Genomic DNA, 23,035 nt, shown 5'->3' on the forward strand with positions numbered 1-23,035 from the left:
CGCAACTCCTTTAGTCCCCTAAGGAGTGAGGGGGGGACACATTTCTGCTCGGTAACCCCTCCAGTGCCTGAAGGGGACGATGCCGTGACGTTGCTCTGTCGGGACACCTCTTCCCTCCCCCGCCCGCGGTCGCCAGGTTCCCCCGCGGCCCGCGCTGTCCCCGCTGCGGCCCCGACCGCGGCACGCCACGGCGCAGGCTCCGCGGCCCGAGCAGGCGCGTCAGCGGAGCTCGGCGGTGGCGCGGGCGGCTGAGACGCAGCCGCCCCCGCTCGGCGCCCGCTGCACCCCTAGCAGCCACTGCCACCTCGGCCCAGAGCCTCCACGATCTCGCCCGGCGGTTGTGGGCAGGGGCGCCTCCGGGTAAGTGCCAGGAGCTCCACTTAGGAGGAGGGGACGCGGAGTGGGGCGGCGACGGTGGTCTGAGGAAGGGAATAGACGCCTCTGCGGAAAGAGCGGGTCAAGCCCGGGGCGGCGGAGCGCGAGGAGCACTGCGGCGTGCAGGGGAGGACGCGCGCTGCCCTGCGCTGGAGAGGGGCGCGGGGCGCCTGGCAGCGGCAGCCGGGTCCTCGCTGCGGTGGCGCCCGCGGAGACGCTCGGAGTGGAGGGATGCAGAGGGCCGGGGTAATTAAGGAAGGCAAGGTTGACCAGGAGGTCTCCTTGCGTGGTTTTGTTTATGAGGATCTTCCTGTCAGTGCAGCTGTCCCCCTTGAAAGATTGGGGGTGAGGACAGAGCAGAGTGTTGAATTTCTCTGTTCTTCGAAGCGTTAGGAGGGCTCGGCCCTCCTTTTTGGGAGGCAAGATTGTGAAAGTGGGAGAAGTACCTGCTGCTGTGGGCAAAGGTGTCTGGAAGCAGGTGCCGCTGTCGGATGGGGGAAGGGAGCGTCCAGGGCTGTGAAGTTGCCAGAGGAGAACCTTGTGTTGTTGCTGTTGGTCTGATGAGCCCCCTCTGTTGTCTTCAATTTAAAGTACCCAGGGAGAAGCCCCTCTGGCTTGCCTCGAGTGTGTGTAAAAGATAAATATGGGGGGAAGAATCCTGGGGGAAAAAAAGATGAAAAACATGACATAAGGAGAAGCAAATTTATGAGGGTGAGATGGGAATTAAGTTAGCGTTGAATAATATGACAGGTCTTTTACTCTGCAGAAAACAATGAAAGAGAAACAATTTATGGTTTGGAAATGAAGGATGCAGAAGAGGTTGAACTTCTCTAGTTAGAGGCTTAATTATTTTTTATGTATCAGACTCTCTGGCAATAATATAATTCTGATTTGAGCATGAAAAATGTCATTAAAATATGGCTAGGACGATAATTCGAAAAAAATGTAACAACACTTGTTGTTTTATTTCTTGTTGTAGAATTTCTGAAGTAATCTTTTTGATGATAAATGTTAGTAGCAAATAAGTAAGAAAGCTTTAAAGCTAACTTAAGAGGCACCTTTTGGGGGCAAAAAGGTAGCTTGCCAATTTAATGTTTTTAAATTAAAAAGCAATGAATTTTGAATGTGGAACTCTTTGATATTAATTTTTTCTTTTATCTGTCAGGTTTTTAATACTTAGAATTTTCTTTTTCTTTAAAATACATTGTTTTTGAAAAAATATACATAAGAACTTCAAACAATATACAAATTTAAAAAGAAAAAGATACTTCCAATGCACTAGCTGAAGATAATCATTTTAACGCTGTGTTTAAAGCATGCTTCCAGATATCTTTCTAAACATATTTTTGATATACTGTGCAATTCAATATCAATTTATAATTTTGCGTAGCTACAGAATCAGAAATTTTATACAGTAACCTATTATATCTCATTGGCGGTCTTGTTTTCTATGTGCCATTATTTAAACTGACTTTTACTGCTATATAAAAAAGACTTTACAACTACTATATAAAAATACTAAATATGTTGTGAAGTATTACCACGTAGGACTGAGCAATGAGGATTTGATATACAAATGTACTTGCCCTTTGGGTAGTAATGATTATACTCTTTAAAGGGGCAGTCATATTGTTATCATTTGCTTCATAAATGTAAACATTTTCTTGTTCTCTCTTGTAGATCGATCTTCTGAAATTTAAGTTTTCAAGATGAAGTTTTTATTGACAACTGCCTTTTTAATTTTAATTTCCTTGTGGGTGGAAGAAGCCTATTCTAAGGAAAAGTCTTCAAAGAAAGGGAAGGGGAAAAAGAAGCAGTATCTATGCCCATCGTATGTTCTTCATGTCTTATATTCTTATGTGGAGAAATGTTATTGCATGTTTTATAAAAGTAAGGTGGTTTATGAAGACACACATCAACAAAACTTTTCATATCAGAATGTATATCCATCTGTTACAGAGACAGAAAATGATAGGGTGAAGAGAGGTTTAGAATGTGAGAATTAATTCCCAATGTTCAAGGTGGTTTTATAGTTTTCTTTTTTTAAATCATGCCATGGGTTTATATAATTTTTATACATTGTTTACAAAAGTAGAAAAAGTCACTATTTTTTTCTTATGTTAAATGTGCTGTGCAACTTTAATTGGATACTGATATACTGTGTTTTGAGCAAACACCAGTTCAAAAAGGGTTTTTTTTAACCCTAAAATATTTAATAATATTTTATTTAAAAGTCAGATAGGTAACTGTGATCTTAAGGTCAGTTCATATGTATGCATGGCAAAAGGAAACTCATATGATAGATCAATTTTCTATTTTAGTAACTGTAAATAAGTTATGTTAGGAGATTAGGATATTTTGTAGAAAGCAGGTCATTAAATTTGAAATTACTTGAAAACATAAATTCTAAATCCAACACATCCCCCACAAAAGACAAAGTTTCGTGGTGTGGAGTCTTGTTTATTTTCTTTAGATCAAGTCTCGTTCTGTCACCCAGGCTGGAGTGCATTGGCACAATATCTGCTCACTGCAACCTCCACCTCCTGGGTTCAAGCAATTCTCCTGCCTCAGCCTCCCAAGTAGCTGGGATTACAGGTGTCCACCAGCATGCCCAACTAATTTTTGTATTTTTTAGTAGAGACAGGGTTTCACCATGTTGACCCGGCTGGTCTCCAACTCCTGACCCCAGGTGATCTGCTCGCCTTGGGCTCCCAAAGTGCTGGGATTACAGGCGTGGTTCACCGCACCTGGCCAAGTCTTTTTTTTAATAGGAAAGATTAACATTACTGGTCAATGAAAGTAAAATAGAGCAATTGTACAGTGTATAAGTAAACAACTTTCTCAAAATATAACGTGCTTTTAGGTAATAATGCAATATATGCAGTGGTTTGGAATAAAAGTTAATATTCTATTACAGGTCATCTTCAATTAATATTTCTCAAATGTAATATTGATCATAGATAACATTTTATTCCAGCATCATTATTATTTAAATAGAGATTATTATGTTTTTACAGATGTTCCATAAGAGATGAGGTACATTTTGGGAAGTATATTTTGTAAAGAAAGGACACTAGAATTGGTATTTTTAATAGGTGTCTGTATGAATTTGTGAGAGTAAAATTCTGGAGACAGTATCATGATCCACGTAATGTCTAGCATTAAATTCAGCTCCATTTGAAGGGATATTTCCTGATTTCCCCCCTTAATAGTCCTGCTTATTCTAGTGCTGCAGCATTGTCTGATGTCAGGGCCAAATTTCTGGGTATATGACACAATGGCCCTGAATTATGTTTGTGTGTCCCTCCTTGGCCATCTGCCCAGCTGGGTATCAGCTGGGAACAATGGAGGTAGGTTCAGGAATAACCACAATCTACAACCATCTCAACTCTTCACTATTACTGTTTTTGTGCCACAAGCTGGAGATTAGCATTTTAGGGAACTGGGCATTGTCAGGCCTTAGTCTTCCTAAGCGAAAGGACACTTCTTTGTGTTTTAGATATTCTTTCTATTACCTTTTCTTTGATGAATATTGGGACATTAACACAAACTGTTGTCTATGTCATATAGTCACCTTAATTCTATGTATGGAATCAAGCCATCTTGGGTTTCTCTGAGGAAGCTGATAAGGCTCTTGTTCTCCCGGTACACCCACCCCCTGTCCTACATCAAATGTCATAATCAAATTATTCTGAAGATGGCAACAGCAAATCTTATAACTACCATATATATTATCAGAGTATTTTAGAGGACATTCTCTTTTCACAACTACATTATTAAATAGCCTTATGTGTAGACTGTATATACTTATGGTGTGTATAGTTATTTAAGACAGATTTTCAAAGTTAAATTTAGTAGATAGAGAGTATAACAATAAGAGTTCTCTTCTGATGAATATGACATCTTCAAGTGGAAGACCCAACATACACCTGTTAAGCCCACATCTCAATATTTTAGATATGTTGAGTAATTAATTGAAATTTTATCTTTGAATTTTTACATTATAGGTTTTTTAAAAATAATTATGAGACTAGATCAAGCTTTATTAACAGTTGTGATGTGATGCTGCCAGAAGTCTGGCTTGTTAAAAAGTGGATGTACCTTGGAGAGTTAGAGTTGTATATTTTTCATTTGAGTGTTTTATTAAGAATTCTGATTATCACTGAATTAAGAACTTCAGAAGACTAGGGTTGTCCCTGACGGTGATTGAATCTATCATATCAAATTTCTTTCAGGTGTCTTGATTAAGAATTTGAGCTATAATAATGGGCTGTGAAAGAATATGCAAATTGTATGTATCTTACTATGATCCAGTTTGCTTAGCCTGTGTAAGTTGCTTATTTATTAAACATCTTGACTGAGAGGAATATTTAAAATTACAAAACCCAGAAATCAAGTACAGACTACCCTAATACTCCTCAGGATGGTAAAAAATTCTTGCCCAGTGATGTTTTCATTTGTTTACACTTTTTTTTTTTTTTTTGAGTAGAGTGGATGAAGCAATGTGGGTGCATAGATAGATATAAGCAGTTCATGTGCAGCAATCCAGAGTGAAATCTTCCAGTTTTACTGTTATAACAACATTTCCCCCCAGGACTGTAAATAGAGGAAACATGTTTTAAAATGTAGGAGAAATAAAGGACTGGAGTTCCTTGATATTCTACAATTTAATATTGATGCTGAACTTGAGTCAGATCATAAACTTTTCTTGGCCTCTTTGCTGTTTCTTTTTTCTAACCTGTTGTTTTTTTGATATGTAAATGAAGCACTAGTACCAGATTGACAAAGTATCTGATAAATTTGCTTCCAAAAACTTAAGAAATTTAATATGTATTAACAAATAAGAAATAAACTTTAAATTAATAAAAATATTTTAGATAAGTCCTTGGACAGTTACCTTTTTATTTTACAGCTTACATTTGACATTGCCTTTAATCTTTTGGTCTTTCCTCTGATTTTTTCATTCTACCTGAGTGATTTTGTAGATATCCATGGTTGTAGTTACTATCTACTCACTGTTAACTTCTAAGTCTTTATATACAGCTCAGATCTCTCTAAAGAGTGCCACACCCATACATCCACCATTTCAACTTGACCGTCCCATCATGAAACTCAAATTTAACTTGAAATGATAAAACCTGAACTCAGAATCATGTGAATAACACAATGAATAATCACTGTATTAAGAGTGGTGAACTCCTCTTCTCACCAGATGACACCATTTCGACCTTTTCATTCATACTACAATCCTGGGGATCACCTTAGGCCATCTCTTTCTACCTTAGCTTTTCAAATTCAGTAGTCACCAGAACTCATCAATTACTATCACTGGAATATGTCTTACATTTTCATTCCCATGTGGGACATTGCCTTAGCTACTCCTTCCCACCCTCTTCATTGACTCCTTTTCAGCCTTCCTGCTTCTTATCTTCCTCCATTAATTCATATGCCACATTGACCTTACTGTGTATTTTCCCAATAGTGTCTTGAGTCCAGTCAGGTCATGTCAATATTGAGAACACTTTAAAGGACACCACAATATTCTGGATAAGGTGGAAATTTCTTGGCTCCACACACAAGATTCCTGATGAACTGGCCTCTGATACCTCCAGCAGTATCTTCCCCATCCTGACCCCTGCCCCTGCCTAAGCCTCACACGCATCAACTCTCATATACCCATGCTGTTTCACATCTCTGCAAGTGTTCTTCCCTTTCCCTGAAATGCCAGTGTTTTTATTCTTTTTAGTTAACCTGTGTCAGTGGGTATCGTCCAAATTCATGGCTATAACTACCACTTACTGTTGATTTCTATGTCTGTATATACAGCCCGTACCTCTCTGAAGAGCACCACACCCATACATCCAACATTTTAATCTTAGTGTTTCATAATGACCTCGAACTTAACTCAGACTCAAACCCTATTGTCTTCTTTGGGAAACCTTTCCTAATCCTGAGGATTTAGATAATCACATTCTGTGCCCCCACAGTTCCCCAATTGCCACTCACATATAATACAGTATGATAATTATCTATTGTAATTGTCTGCTTTCCCCACTAGATTGTAAGCTCAATGAGAGCAGTGTCTTGATTACCTTAATCAACAGCAAGAAACATAGCTCCTGGCACAAAATATACATATAATAAAAATTTATTTAATGAAGTGAATAAAAACCTAAAGATCTTTGACTATCTCTTATTAAGCCATTATATCTGGATTTTGTTAAGTTACCTGAAGTTGACTGATATGATCCCTGTGGAAAATTTAGAAATATGGTCTCAGTATAAGGATAACTAGGTGAGTTAGCAGCTAGGTAATTAGTGGAACATCTTCATCCTGGATTATGTTACCTGGTTCAGTTTTGGCCTCATCATAGTCAATTATTTGTCAATGACTGAAATAAAACTATACAGGGAAAAAATCCAAACTGAGGCTCTGTGATATTCAGACATATAGTGAATATGTGAGACAGAATTAGGATCCAATATGATCTTGAAGGGCTAAATGAGATAGGTCTAACACTGTTGAAGAATAAATTGCACTTTGGTCTAGAGGCCACCTGGGTAAGTATAGGGTGAGGAAAAACATAGCTTGGCAGACCACATTTGGGAAAAATATTACATAATAATTATCAGACAAATGAATAGTGTTTTATATATATATATATATATATATATACACACACATACATACAATTTAGTATTTTAAGAAAGACTTTCTTAAAATTAACATATTTTTAACATAAAATTAGTAAAATAAGAACTATTTATTTTAATAGTAAAACTATTTTGCTAATTTTATGTTAAGTATATTACTTTTTAGAAATATTTAAAGCAAGGTTTATAGAGATTTCTGCTCTGTGCTAGTGCAGAAATATTTTCAGGAATGAGAAATAAGAATAGTAGAAGTAATTAAAATCATGTCATATTAGGAAGAGCTGAAGGAACTGAGATACTTGAAAATTGTCTACAAAGTTTTAAAAAACTGATGGTGATGAGAAAGTAGATTTTGTTGCTTGGCGCCAATAATTAAAAGCAATACTAATGAATAGAAGCTACGGGGAAGGATATTTTTGGCTCCAAGTTAAGAACTTTCGATGAGTTCTGCCTAGATGTAATTTATTAGGAAGCGAGGTAGTGAAGTTCACGATAAGTGGAGGTACGCGGGCACGTGGGATAATTACTTGGTGGGCATATTTTAGAGAAAGCTTGAGCATTAGACAGGTGGTTAGACCAGAGACTGATATAACGTGATTTCAAATTGTGCAATTTTTAAGATTCAGTGGTTCTAATACATTGTATTTGATTACAGCTTTATCATTATCTAATAGCAAAGTAACCCACAGAGAATTACGTTTAAAAATTTTATCTTGATCTATTTATTTAAGTATGTCTTTATTTTAGGGGAATTTACTTAGAAAGCTCTAGTACATAAGATAAATGTATGTTGGTGGCGTGTTAATAATAAGGATTTTAAAATCTTATTATTAAGGTTTGAAATTTCATGAATAATATTTTTTAAAACATTTCTTTCAAACCTAGAAAAATTTTTGTCTTTTCTGACCTTAGCTGTAATAGTAAGAAGAAATATGTCAAGCTACTATAATTTTCAAGAAATAATGATCACAGGTTAACAAATATAATGATCTAATCAATGCTTGCCATAATTTATAAAGCATAGTTTTATGGATTTATATTTGTAGGTACATCATATATGAAACTAGAACATACTAAAATAAACTTTCAGATTTTTTTATTGAATAACAGTAATTGAAAAACCAGAACTCCCTCAACTAAAAATAAAATTGAATATTGTTTGCAATTTCTATTTTTGCTCATAGCACACATAATAAGCACTTTTTAATAGTGAATTTGGCCAAGCTATACAACTCCTTGTCACATACTACATTTTTTTGCCACCACCATTAGGGAAACTTCTATCTTTTGTTGAAGACTGTTTGAATTTCAAACATTTAATAGCTTGCAATAAGTGAAACTAATATGTTTGAAAGTTGCATTGGAAATCTCACCTCTTTTCTCCCATTTTGGCCCATACTTGTATCTTAGGTCTGGGAAGCTTAATAACAAGCCCTTAAGTGTTGAGGGCTGCTATTATTTATAGTAGTGTTAGCATATATTATCCTACCTTCTAAATTATCTTTCCTTGAAGCTGTTGGAACTCTAGCTTTAAAATAATTACATAAATAACTTTTAATTTTTCTTCTTGTTCTGTGTGTATGTTGAGAAAACGTGATTTCTTTCTGCTAGTTTTTTCATAAACTAAAAATTGTGTGTGCATATGTAAATGGTTTGATGCTGTTATGATTTTTTTTTTGTCTCCTTCAGAGAGAGATTGTACCGTTGAATGATAGCATTTTCGTACTTCAGTCTGTATGTACCAAGAAGGGTAGGTTACTGTTGATTATTCATTGATTATTCAATGCCACCATATGCTGCTTGGGTATTATATTAGCCATCTTCCTGTTCTGACTCTTTTGTCTCCTTTATCTTCTATTCATTAATAGATGAAATAGATTTTAGTATAATTCCAGTTTCTTACTTCTTAGTGGAAATATTCTAGACAAAGACATTGGCCAAAAGATGAAAGGCTGATTGGAAAAGATATGGATAATCTATAAAATGGATAAGATTGAAAATTACCTGTTATTACTGTTACATATCTAGATTGAATTTTTCACTGATGTTTAGTTATGTATTTTCTTATTACTTATTGAACAATTTTAATGGCATGCTGTTATTTTGCAATCAATTGAATTGGTCTTCTTTTTCCAAAAGGAAATCAGCATCCTTATTATTCCAGTTACCCAGGCATGAAGCTTAAATGGAGCCTAACATTCTCTTAAAATCATCTCCTATATCTGCCACGTTCAATTTTTTTTTTCACTGCATCTGCTGTTACCATTATTTTATTTTCCTTTTTGGAGACAGGATCTAATTCTGTCGTCCAGGATGGAGTGCAGTGTTGTGATCATAGCTAACTGACGCCTCCAACTCTTGGCCTCCAGCAATCCTCCTGCCCTGGCCTCCTAAAGTACAGAGATTCCAGGCATGAGCCACTATGCCCAGCCACCATTATTTTTAACATATGTGTTACTATATCTTCCTAGTTATTCACCCTAGCTTTTCTATCATTATTATCCATCTTAACATGTCATCTGTATTTTCATCTTTTTTTTTGTTTTTTTTTTTTTTGGAGATGGAGTCTCGCTCTGTTAGCCAGGCTGGAGTGCAATGGCATAATCTCACCTCACTGCAACCTCCATCTCCCGGGCTCAAGTGATTCTCCTGCTTCAGCCTCCCGAGTAGCTGGGACTACAGGCGCGTGCTACCACACCCTGCTAATTTTTTGTGTTTTTAGTAGAGATGGGGTTTCACTGTGTTAGCCAGGATGGTCTCGATCTCCTGACCTCGCGATCCACCCACCTCGGCCTCCCAAAGTGTTGGGATTACAGGCGTGAGCCACGGTGCCTGGCCTGTATTTTCATCGTTATTCTTATGTTTAAAAACTTACAATATCTTACTACCGGATGGTTCTTGAACTCCAGTACATACTTCTTACCTTGACTTTCAAGGGCCTCCCTAACTTATATTTCTAAATTTATGTGAAACAACTCTCTTATATTATGTGTGTAGGTATGTATATATGAATGTATGTTTTTAGAGACAGGATCTTACTCTATTGCCCAGGCTGGAGTTCAGTGGTGTGATCATAGCTCATTGCAACCTCAAACTCCTGGCGTCAAGTGGTCCTCCCGCCCTGGCCTCCCAAAGTCTTGGGGTTACAAGTGTCAGCCATACCCAAGCCTACTCTCTTATTTTGGGAAGGCTTATCTGCCCTTGTTCCTAATCTTCGCTTGCTATTATGTATGCTTGGACATGTTTATATTTGGAATGACAACTTCTTGCTTAATATATCTAGGCTTTACTAGTCCCTTAGAGCTCATCTTAGATATTATTTTGCTTTATAAAACATTTAAAATAAGTTTTAGTTGAGAATGTGATTAATCTGAATTAATAGTGTTGTGGCTTATTAATGCTTTGATGTCTTGGATATTGATAGAAATACAATGTTTAGAAATAAAAAAGTATTAATCTCATGGTGAGTATATTACCTGAAGCATTATGTTGAATTCTTGTTGCCATAATTTATGAGAGTTAGAATTACGTGTGAGTTTGTTTGGAGAATCATGATCAGTATTTGCACGAATGTGAAAGTCTGTTGTGTTGTTTGATTAATTGTATTGTGCATTATTTTCTCTGAAGAATAGAAGAGTAATTACCTTCTATTTGAGATGTTGTCGTATAAAATGACTAGACATTCTTTGTATGACACCAAGTTATAGAATTAAGACCAAAGAGAGAAACAGAGGAAGATAAGTTCAATTAAAGGAAAATATAGAACCGTTCAAAGAGAAAATGGGTTTCCTTAGGAGCTTTGTTGCTGGAGTGACCAAACATAGCTTGGTTAGGGACATGACCCAAATAACATCAATGGGAAGTTAAGAGTATTTAAAAGTTCTTTTTATGCCCAAGATGTCATGGGCCTATGATTAAAACTGATTAAACTCCCTGTTCTTGATATCTCAGAATCCTTTTTGTGCATACTGGATGTTTTGACACTTGATTAGAATTAGTTCTTTATACAATGATGTCTTTTATTTTCTAGTTGAACTCTATTGTGTTCAACTAGATTGAACTAAATTGTAACTAACTAAATTGTAAGTACTTGAGATGAAATGGTTATATATACTTTTACATCCTGCCCTACTTCAAAATTGTTTGCATAAGAGCTCCATTTATGCTTGCTAGTTCAAAGGAAATTAAATGGGTAGCTGATGATATAGACAAATCCTAAATTAATCTTTTGATGGGTTAGTGGTTCACTGGGACTGTGTTTAGATGTTTAGAGATAAAACATGTGTTGTTTAAAATTTACTTTGTATGTCTACTAAATCATGATGGCAAAGACATTGTATAATAATATAGCAGAAAGAACACCACTGTATCTCCTTTAGCACTTTTGCTGATTGGCTGTATAACTTTAATCTAACTGAGTCTCAGTTTTCTCATTTGTATAGTGAAAAGTTTGATCTCAATAGTCTCCTAATTTTATTCATTCATTAATTTATGGCAGCCGTATCTTTTATGATACAATGTGGTTTTGTTTATGATTGCTTTGGTAACTTTATATTCAGGGTTAACTATTTTAGTGTTTTGTTGGTGCTTTTTGTTTCCCAATTTTTAACCAGTCAAGCCTGACCAGTGGAAAAAGAATACACAAAATTCTATTTCTTGGGGAAGTTAACTCTAAAGGATATCTAATTTCAGAGTTGATTTATCAAAACATAGAGTTTGACAGAGTTAACTGAACTCCAAAGTAGAAGAGTAAGGTATGAGGAAGGTGAATTGTCTGCATTCTTAGCCTACCAAATTTTCACACATTAAGGAATTTGACTTACTGAAATGTATCCTTTTTTTTTTCTTGTGGAGGCAAATAATTTCTGTAATACAGTAAAAAAAGTATATTTGCAAAAGTCTCCTATATTTTCCTTATGCTACTACCTGAAATAGACATATCATTGCTCTGCTAAAGAGAGCTGAGGTCCCTTTATAAATGAATTCCTTTACCATGGGTATTTTATGGAAATTTACACTTAGAATTCATGAAGCCAATTATTCAAATTTATGTACATACAAATGGCTCCTCTGAGAAATGATGTAAATATGAAATAATATTTCTAGAGCTCTGATTGGAATAACAGTGAAGCACTTATTAAATTGCTAATAAAATATGTTGGCTACCTTGAGACATCTGAATTTATTAGTCCTCATATAAGAAAACAATAGTAGGAGTTTACCGCTCTTGGGCTGGTTGCTGAGAATAACCTAATAGAAAAGGCGTACCTATTAATGAGTAGATGTGTGGTGTTCTTTGTATCATGTTTAACTCTCAGTGATACCATGGGCATGGCTGACAAAATAATCTAAAGGTCTTATTGCAGCATTCTTTAATATTATACATTCTACTTTTATGTGTCTGGAATCTCTATAATATTTTCGACTTAATGGTACAAATGTAGATGTTTTCAGTGATCTAGAATCTTGGTTGATTTATTTTGATCTAGTCTTGGCTAAGTCTTCATTTTCTTTCCAAATTCTTTTCGTTACCCCTCAGAGGCTCTAAATTTCTCTCTCCACATTGTTTCTGTCTTTTATCTTGTTCCTTTCAGTGTTAGCATAAAATTTTAACTTTTATTTTAAAGGAAAAGAATACAAGTCCTTGGATGGGAACCCCCTCAGTCTTTCTTGATTTTCATTCTAAAGTTACCTGAGGCGTCATCCTTCCTTTTCTCCTTTTCTCTTGATTTAGCAAAAAAAATGAATTTTTTAAGGATCTCATCTCCTCCACTGTCTTCTGAGATGTACCTCTTAGCTTACTTTGCTCCCCTATGTTTTAAATTTTCTTCGTTTCTTTGGCTCCTTTTTCCCTAAGTGTTTACAAACATATTAAAGGGTCACCCACCTGGAAAAAATATATATAGTTTTTCTATTGCTATTTTATTAACTTTGGTTTCCCCCTTTGTTAATTACTATATTTCTTCAACTAGTAGGATAAAATGGCCTATAGTTTTTGAGCTCTAATTCACTAGTTCTTTTCTTCACTTACCTTGAATTTCCTTAAATTTCAAAAGACATGCAACATTATTACAAAAAAATAAAACAATATATAACACTTAATCATTCTATTAAGACTGACTCCTGACACAATTCTACCTTTAATAAAGATTTGGGCTGGGTGCCATGGCTCACACTTGTAATCTCAATACTTTGGGAGGCCAAAGTGGGAGGATCACTTGAGCCCAGGAGTTCGGGACTGGCATGGGCAACATAGTGAGACCTCATCTCTACAAAACATAAAAGAAAAAATTAGCCAAGCATGGGGGAAGGGGAGCACACCTGTAATCCCAGCTGCTTGGGAGGCTGAGGTGGGAGAATCACCTGAGTACAGGAGGACAAGCTTGCAGTGAGCCATTATTGCGATTGTGCTACTGCACTCCAGCCTGGGTGACAGAGCGAGATCCTGTTTCAAAAAGATAAGTAAATGAAGATATGAATTTTATTATTTTTAAACAAATATAGTGACTTAATTTAGGTCCTTGTCATTACTCAGTAAGGGCTAGCTATCTTCTGTAAACAGAAACAACCTCCAATTTCACCCATCCCACATTTGGCTTCCTGATTTGTACTCACTCCTGGCTCCTTTTAGCCACCTCTCTGACTACAGCTGATTAACCACCTTCACTGGCTATTTCTTTCTGTCCTTCCTGACATATTGGGTTTTCCAGATATTCATCCTTAGTTCTTTTAGCTTCTTGCTTATCAATTTTCCCCTGGGTAGTATCTATTGGTATCTATGATTGCTTCTATACCTTTATCTCTATATGTAACTTAACTGTTGATTTCCAAGTAATTATTTTCAGCTTCCTACTGGGCCTCAAAATTAACATACCCAACATATTAAACTGGCTTTCCCATCTGTATTCCCCAGCTCTACACCCAGCCTTTCATGAGAAATGACAAAAGCATCTTCAAATCCTTCATGCCCTTTCACTTTCATCATCTCATCAAGTGCTCAATCTGTTTAGAAATGATTATTGCATCTAGCTACTTCTCCTCATCTCTACTTTTATGGTCTCTGTCAGGCCATAGTCATGTCACGTTGAATCTGTTACTGCAGTACGTTCCTAGATTCCTGAACCTGATCCTGTCCTCTCTACTTTACTCATCCTCTACAACAGTGGATCTCAAATTGTTGGTCTAAGGTCCCCTCTGCAACCTAGAGCATGTTTAGGGACACAAAGAGATTTAGTTTATGTGGCTTATACTATTCAAATTACCTTATTGCAAATTGAAGCAGAAATTTAAAAGATTAAATCACTTAAAATAACTGTATAGATATTAACATTAATAACTTATTTTGATGAAAACTACATTTTCAAAAAGAAAAAAATTAATGAAAAGTGGGGCATTTTTTTACTGTAGCAAATCAGTTTAATGGCTGGTTTAATGGAAGACAGCAGGATTCTCTTATCTGCTTCTGCATTCAGTTTGTTGTGATATATTGTTTTGGTTGAAGTATGTGAAGACATTATGACTTCACGCAGCCATAAAATTGAAAAAGGGAAGAGTGTTTTAATGTCCTTGTAACTGTGAATATTCTTCTTTAATGTCATGCCAAAATTTAACCAGTGCTAGTTTCTTACAAGAGAGTTGCAATGTGAAATCTGAAATCAGATCAGTGAACATTTTGTCCTCTGTTGCAGTAAAATCAACTAGTCTGTCTTGCACTTTGAGTGGTTCTTTTGTCCAATTGTGATTTTATAACATCATTTGGAAAATACTGATTCTCTTGGTTTTGCAGATTTTCCAAATGTTGACATATTTTGTTATACAACATCAAAAAAATCTATCTAATATCACTTATGATCTCACTGGAATGTCTGCGAGTGTTGGAAAGCTGTCAAACTCATGGTGGCTAATATTAATTTTAAGATTCCAATTTTTGTTTGGAAGTTCACATTTTATCACTGGCAACAAATAGAGTAGTGTTTCTCAAAGTTACAGGTTCTCTTCATTCACTTTTGAAAAATATTTTCCTAAATATTCAAATCTGAATTACCACAGTTTTTCTATGGTGTTGCATGAAAATGGCTTTTCATGGAAAGTGTCTATCTAGTTCAATCTATCTATTAAATCTATTAAGTTCAGTCTATCTAGTAAGTCAAACAATCACTCTATCTCTACATATAACTACACTTGTAATTTTCAATAATGTTTTTGAAACGATTACAATAGTTTGGCATGCAGCACAATGATTTATGGGTACTCTCCATTTTGTCATACAACATTAAAAAGATGTTAAGTTTCAACATTTAATAGAATTAATATTTTTATTAATTCTTAAGGAACATTGCTTAGGAAACTGTCTTTTAAAAATCTTGTTTATTTTTTTCTGCTAGTATATGATGTTGAAGAGTGCAATGGCTATGGGTACATTTAACTATTATTTTCTCAATTTGTGCTAAAACACCGACAGTTTTTCTCACCATTGCTTTGGTACCATCAGTGCAAATGTCAACATAGTGGAAAAAAGTAAATAACATTTTATTATTACTATGATAAAAATAGTTTTGACTCTGTGGACAGTAACAGAATGTGTAACACTGGGTAACACTCCTTAAAGTGTTGTCCACAGACCCCCTGCAAGTGTTTTGGGTAACTTCAGGAGCCTGTGGCTGTGGACCACACTCTGAGGACTGTTACTCTATAGTGTCAACGTGAGTGATGCTCAATGTATATCCAATCACTTACTTCGTTGCTTGTGGCCCACCTTTCCTCTTTTCAATTCTGCTCTGCACTTCCAGTATCTTCTCCTGCCATGCTGCACTTCTTGGTGTTCCTGGGCAGCCCTATCTCTTCGTGACACTGTTCTGTTTTCTATTCTTTAACTTCTTCCTAGGGTTTGTCCTATGCTTTCCCCCTTAATCTGTTACATCCCTCCTTATCCTTCTAGTCCCAGCTAAGTCAACTACTCTGTGAACTCTCTGCCATTAACATTATACAAAATCAAATGCTACAAAAAATCAATAATGATAAATTTAAGGTGAAATTGGTTGAATTAATATGGAGGAGAAAATATTGGATTGAAAATTCAGGAGACTTGGGTTCTAGTTGACTCTGTTACTGACCAATTGTGCATCCTCAGATGATCCTCTTTGGGATAAGTGTCCTGATCTTTAAGATAAAACCATTAACAATGTGATTTCTTAGGGTAATTGAGATAAAAGTTTATTCTGGGGTTTTAATAGATGGAAATGGTATTTTTGAGTAAAAAGACATAGGTTCTACTTTAGAATAGATCACTTAATACATTTATGACCTAGAATAAGTGATCACTTTGCTTCTCTAAGACTTTATCTGTAAAACAGAAATAAGAATCTGTACCTATTCACAGAGCTTCTCTGATAGTATAATTTGGAATTATATGTAAAAGTATTTTCTAACTGTAATATTCTACAAGGTGGATTACCTATGTTTGTGATAGTAGATCCTCTTTTAAAAAGTTCAAAGTGGTTTTGCATGTTTACTATTACTCTTGGTCTCATTTTTATTTTTTTTACCATTACTTAAGCTAATAGTTAAATATAGAAAACCTAATCATGGGGAAAATATCTGAGTCACCTTATTACACATAGCTTAGTGCCAGATGCTTGTTACATGGGAGGCCATCGACTTTTCGCAATGAATCTGTACTGTAAGCAGCATCATTCAGCGTTCATATATAGAGAACGTAGGATGCAGAGAGTGTTTGTATAGCTTTCTTAAGGTCATAAAGTCAGTCAATAGTAGTCAGGTGGTTGTTTCAAGCTAACTCTTTAGTTGTACTGTACCTATCAGAGTCCTCCTTGTTTATTTGGAAGACTCGAAAACCGTAGTCACAAAAGGTAGTAAAATGGCTTTCCTAACGGCCTACCGCTAGCTAGTGGCAGATTTGGCAGTTAAATTTCGGTCTTCTGCTTCCCATTCCAAGTTTTTTCATTAGTGTTCTTGCCACTATATTTATGTTTAGTCATTACTGTCACCAATGGGAACACATTTTTCTTCCTGATTGTCACTTAGCCTTTGAAAATCTTTGCCATTTTCAAGCAACATACTGGGTTTATTTATGCATACATTCTTACATTATTCATACATACATTACTTTATAATAATAATGAATACATTAATACAATAATAATAATGAATACATTATTCATACATACATTACTTTTACATACATTTAAAGTTTGTTGAAGTTCTTTCTAAATAATAGAATGCTACTTTCTGAGCATGCAATCTGACAATCTTCCCTTTCATAGATGTGTGTTCCACCACCTAAAAACTAGTCATTAGTTTGATTAATAGTATATAATTTGGATGTCAGCTATCAATGGACATTTTGTAAATAAGAAACCATTCCTAAGCTACTGTGGTCAGGAAACAATATATGATTTATTTCCTTTCCATGCTGTATGTATGCATGTGTATGCAAATAATAAGATTACAAAAACATAGCTAAAAAGAAGCGAAAGAAGCGAAGTATAAAATACATAGTTCTGGCCAGGTGCAGTGATTCATGCCTGTAATCCCAGCACTTTGAGAGGCTGAGGTGGGCTGATCACGATGTCAAGAGATTGAGACCATCCTGGCCAACATGGTGAAACCCTGTCTCTACTAAAAATACAAAAATTAGCTGGGCACGGTGGCACATGCCTTAGTCCCAGCTACTCGGGAGGCTGAGGTAGGGGAATCTCTTGAACCCGGGAGGCGGAGGTTGCAGTGAGCTGAAATCGTGCCACTGCACTCCAGGCTGGGTGACAAAGCGAGACTCCATCTCAAAAAAAAAAAAAAAAAAAAAATACATGGTTCCCCTTGGCTCTGCTTTCAAGGGATAAAAAGCAATAGATTAATTCTCTTCAGAGAGAGAAAAGTGAGTTATCTTTTAAACCACCATGAAAAATTTAGATACAGGCATTTACTTTCTCATATAGAATATTACATAGAGACTTAGTTTTAGCTGATCGAAGATTATAATATCATATTTTAATTGCTTTATGCAATCTCTCTCTGTCTTTCTGCCTCAATCTGTGTATGCATGTGTTTGTTCTCTGTATATGTGACACACAATTAATTAAACACAAGTTGTTTTCAGGCATTTATTTTTAAACCTTTTTGAAGTATGTATAATATACATATAGAAATGTGCACCAATCATAAGCTTTAATAAAAGTTCACATTGGTAACCAGCACACAGATCTAGAAATAGAACATGGACAAAACCTTAGACATCACTTTCTTTCCAAATTACCTCATTGCCAACTCTAGTGATTACCATTCAGTAAATTAATTTTGCCTAGTTTCAAACTGTATGTAAGTAGAATGATCCAGCATATATCTTTTGTAACTGCTTCTTTTGCTCATTAACTCTCTAAGGTTCATTCACAATGTTAGATGTAACATCAGTTCATTCATTGTCTTGCTGCCTAGTATTCCATTATATGAATCACCACAGTTTATTTTTCTGTTTTGCTCTTCATAAACATTTGGGCTGTTTCCAAATACACCTATACACATATACCAATAAAAACTTGTTGAGAATATACAAATAACTTTTAGACATTATTAAGAAAAAAGCAGACAACCTAATTGAAAAGAGAGTAGCCTAAAGGCCAAAAGAGGGTAGCCTAAAGGCCAACAAAAATATGTAAAGGTGGTCAACTTTATTTGTCATCAAGGGAGTGCAGATTAAAATCATAATGGTATACCAATACACATCCACCAGAATGGCTAAATGAAAGAAGAAGAGGATGTGAAGAACCACAATGCTCAAATCCTGTTGGTGAAAGTTCAAAATGGCATAAGCATTTGGTAAACCATTTGTAAGCATCCACTAAAACTGAAAATCCGTATACTCTATGAACCAGCCATTCTATTTCTAATGTATACAGTACTCAACAGAAATGTGTACATGTTTACCAAAAAATATGTACAAGAATGTTTACAGAAGCACTATCTGTAATTATAAAAACTATTTATTTTGTCAGCACTTAGAAGTGCTTTATTGATTCAAAAGAGTCAAAAATTTTCACACTAAAATAATATTCAGCACCACATAGATTGGAGAACTAGAACTTTGGTAGTGCTGATCTACATTGAGTTGGCTACAGGAAGGCCGTGGAGATTTATAGAGGAGCAGTATTTCAGGGAAACAGGCATCAAATACAAAATTTCTATGGCAGGCTTTATGTGTTCAAACCACAGCATGTAGACTAGGAAGAGGGTGAACTATGGAAAGAGTGATAGATATGAGGTCAGAAAGGTTGTAATGGCTGAATCATATGTGGCTTGGTAGGTCATCATAAGAGTGATTCCCACGTTTTGTGCCTGAGCCAAAAAAAAAAAAAAAAAGGTTTTTGTTTACTGAGATATCTGTTAAAAACTACAGGAAGAGTAGATAGGAAATGAGGGGAAAACAAGAGTTTAGTTCTGGATGTGTTAAGTTTGAGGTATCCATTAGACGTCAAGAGAAAACACCCAATAAGCTGTTGAATATAGAGTCAGAAATTCCAGGGAATAGTCTAGGCTGGAGGTATATAATTTAAAGAGTTGTAAATTATGAAACTAGATGAGGTCACTTAAAAAATGACTTAGCTAGAAAAGTAAAGATATCTGAGAAATGACTGGGAACGAGGTTGAAGAAATGGAAGAACAGGTGAAGGAGAATGAGGACATGGTGAAACCCTATCTCCACAAAAAAAAATTTTTAAAGACATAAAGCTAGGATCGTGTCGGTCTCTTGCATATTGGGTGCTCTCTGTGGACTGATATGAACTCATACTGGAGAAGTCAAAGCCAGCTGTGACTGTAGGGTAGAGCAAATAGATCAGATCAGAGAGGGCTGCCTTGGAATGGGAGTGGTTTCTGTCTGAGGAGGAAAAGTCATGCTGGAATATTTACTGTGCCTTAGATGTGGTCACACAAGAGACCACCAGACAGCATGAGGGCAAGGACAAGTGGAAGCACTGGCTTGGAGCTCACAACATAGGAACTTTGCCTAAAAGGGCCTAAGTGGGTAGTGGAAGCCCACAGTGTGGACTGCAGAATGCCTGGGGCTGATGGCTGGAATTGGGAGTGGCCAGTTGGAGAAAAGCCACAGTCCTTTCCTGGGAACTGAAATTAGAGGAGCTCAAAGAGGGGATTTTGAGAAAACCACAAGGATATTATAAGCTAGCCAGGCAGGGGAACAGTGCAAAAGCCAATCACACCCCCATCCCTCGGCAGGCTTCCCTGTCTGGGGAAGGCCTGGCTAGGAAAGGATAGGATATCGTTTTTAAATCAGGCTCAGATTTTGATTATTGGACATCTTAGTTAAGTAAGTGTTAATTTTAGTGAGACTGAAAGTGCCAGGGAGTACTTTTTATTATCTGAGAGTGACAGAAAATGTTATATGAGATTTGCTGGAGATTTCATCCAGGTATATTGGGTAGTCTTACCTCACAGAGCCAGTTTGGATAAATGCTGTGGGAAAACATAGAATTTCTTTATAATTGAGGCCTGCAGATTCTAGCTTATTCAATAAAAAGTTACATTGGTTTCCAAACAATGGTCAAGAGGGACAAGAAGGGCTTATCTTTCAATATCCAGATGCCACCACATTTATATTGCAAGGAGGTAGTTTATCGCTCAGAATAGCGTTCATGTTTGTTGCCCCCTACAGCCTGAGTGGGATTTGTGTCCAGGACACATACCATTGTTCAGATATGTTGGCCTGTGAATATTTCAGTGAAGATATCATTCAAATTCAACAGGGATAGTCTTCTTGTCTCTGTATTACAACTCATTTTACACATAAGATATTATATAAAGAGAAGCTGCAAAAAGTAGTTAAAGCAGAAACAGGTTACGTAGTAAGGGTGGCCTTTGAAGGCTTTTCACTCAGTTTATTAGGTTTCCTGACAATAGCAAAAGCTCTTTTATCCCAAGGCATTGTAGTGTCCTTTGAAGTAATTTATTCAAAGAGCTATGATGCTTAAATTATTTGTTTCAGTTCTCAATTTCTACCCTGACTTTTCTTTGCTTAATTCCTTGGTTTTAAGTTTTAGTTTGTAATAGCAAGAAACTCCCCTACTTTCATTAACTTGATGCCACAAATTTCTAGAGCATTAAAATTAGAGTAATGATTTGGAAAATAAGATAGATGAATTTACAGTGTGTGAATATATATATATATATATATATAAGAATTCGAGATATTGTGTGTATTTGCTTAGCCAAACCATATATTGATAATTTTCAACTGGTTTGGACGCGATTAGATTTTTTTCTGACTAGTTTTCTTATTAATACTTTTGTAACATTGATTTCTCTTTCTCTACATGTGACATAAAATAGGTTAATGTGAATTGCTTATCACACAGAGTGTTAGATGCTACTCTATGTTCGTCACTTTTATCGCCTAATTTAAATTTGAAAGCACATATTTTAGGAAGAAGTGATTTTCTAGAATGATAATAAACACCTGTGTATTCAATCCCCAGCCTAAGAATTGAACTATTATTCTTGCAATTTTAACTATGAGAGATACAAATATACAACAAATGTTTGCTTATAAATTACAAAATGTGTTTCTATTGCTTTAGTTAATAGAAGACTTTGATGGGCTATGTATTAGGGCACCCAAATTTGTCCACCTAATTTTTTCCATGTTTTAAAAAAGTCGAGTTCCAACATTCAGCAAAGTACATAAATCTTAATGGTATGGTTAATGACTTTTTACATACAGCTAATGAATCCACCACCCAGACAAACAAATAGAGCATTTCTAGTAGTCAAGAAATTTCCCAGCCGGGTGCACTGGCTCACGCCTGTAATCCCAGCACTTTGGGAGGCCAAGGTGGGTGAATTGCCTGAGGTCAGGAGTTTGAGACTAGCCTGGCCAACGTGGTGAAACCCCATCTCTACTAAAAATACAAAAATTAGCCAGGCATGGTGGCAGGTGCCTGTAATCCCAGCTCCTTGGGAGGCTGAGGCAGGAGAATAGCTTGAACCTGGGAGGCAGAGGTTGCAGTGAGCCAAGATCACGCCACTGCTTTCCAGCCTGGGGGACAAGAGTGAGACTTTGTCTCAAAAAAAAAAAAAGAAATTTCCCATATGCCCTTTCCTAGTCAATACCTCCTTCCAAGTGTTAATTACTGTTCTCATTTTTATTGCCTTAGATTGGTCTTGCGTATTCTTGACCATAATATGAATGGAGTAATAACAATTTATACTCTTTTGTATCTAGATTCCTTTCTTCAATATCATATCTGTGAGAGTTCATCCATGCTTGTTGGTATAGGAGTAGTTCCTCCCTTTTCATTGCTGTGTACTATTTAATTGTTATGGATATATTATAATATATTTATCTATTTTACTGTCAAATGAAAAGACAAATCCAAACTTAGGTAAGGAGACATTATTTGAAAGGACTTTTGCAATAGGGAGAATGCTCTGACTGTAAGATCTGTTAGCCTCTCCAAGGTCAGAAAGGGCTTCTCTTTTATAGCAATAAATGAGGTTGGAAGGAACCAGCTGCTGGGGAGTGGGATGAGCAGGTGCCGTGATGAGACAGTTTTTCTTTGCTATAAGCTGATTATTAGGAGGCGCCATTAAGGAGAATTAGCCCTTTGCAAACAAGGGTGATAATCCTAGAAAATCACTTTTTACTTTTCTTTTATTTTCTTTTTTCTTTTTTCTTTTTTTTTTTTTTTTGAGATGGAGTCTTGCTCTGTCACCCAGGCTGGAGGGCAGTGGCATGATCTCGGCTCACTGCAACCTCCACCTCCCTGGTTCAAGCAATTCCCCTGCCTCAGCCTCCCAAGCAGCTGGGATTACAGGCACGCACCACCGTGCTGGCTAATTTTTTTTGTATTTTTAATAGAGACGGGGTTTCACCATGTTGGCCAGACTGGCCTCGAACTCCTGACCTTAGGCAATCTGCCCGCCTTGGCCTCCCAAAGTGCTGGGATTACAGGCATGGGCCACCGCGCCCGGCTGAAAATCA

The 23,035-nt window shown here is 36.4% G+C and overlaps 1 protein-coding gene across 3 annotated transcripts in view; it reads left to right on the forward strand.

The window, feature by feature from the left end:
* The first annotated feature begins 211 nt into the window (after positions 1 to 211).
* The window catches only part of GLRB (glycine receptor beta), a 92,519-nt gene continuing 69,695 nt past the window's right edge, over positions 212 to 23,035 (forward strand). For 2 of the 3 annotated variants that reach the window (XM_055276237.2, XM_055276240.2), the window contains exons 1-2: positions 212 to 360; positions 2,056 to 2,206. In XM_055276237.2, the coding sequence (XP_055132212.1) occupies positions 2,085 to 2,206 (122 nt within the window). In that variant the 5' untranslated portion in view covers positions 212 to 360; positions 2,056 to 2,084. Of the gene's footprint in view, positions 361 to 464; positions 622 to 2,055; positions 2,207 to 23,035 lie in introns of those variants that run through there. The other variant, XM_055276238.2, reaches the window with a different exon arrangement.

This window comes from Symphalangus syndactylus, chromosome 4 (genome assembly GCF_028878055.3).
Source record: "Symphalangus syndactylus isolate Jambi chromosome 4, NHGRI_mSymSyn1-v2.1_pri, whole genome shotgun sequence".
Lineage (NCBI taxonomy): Eukaryota > Metazoa > Chordata > Mammalia > Primates > Hylobatidae > Symphalangus > Symphalangus syndactylus.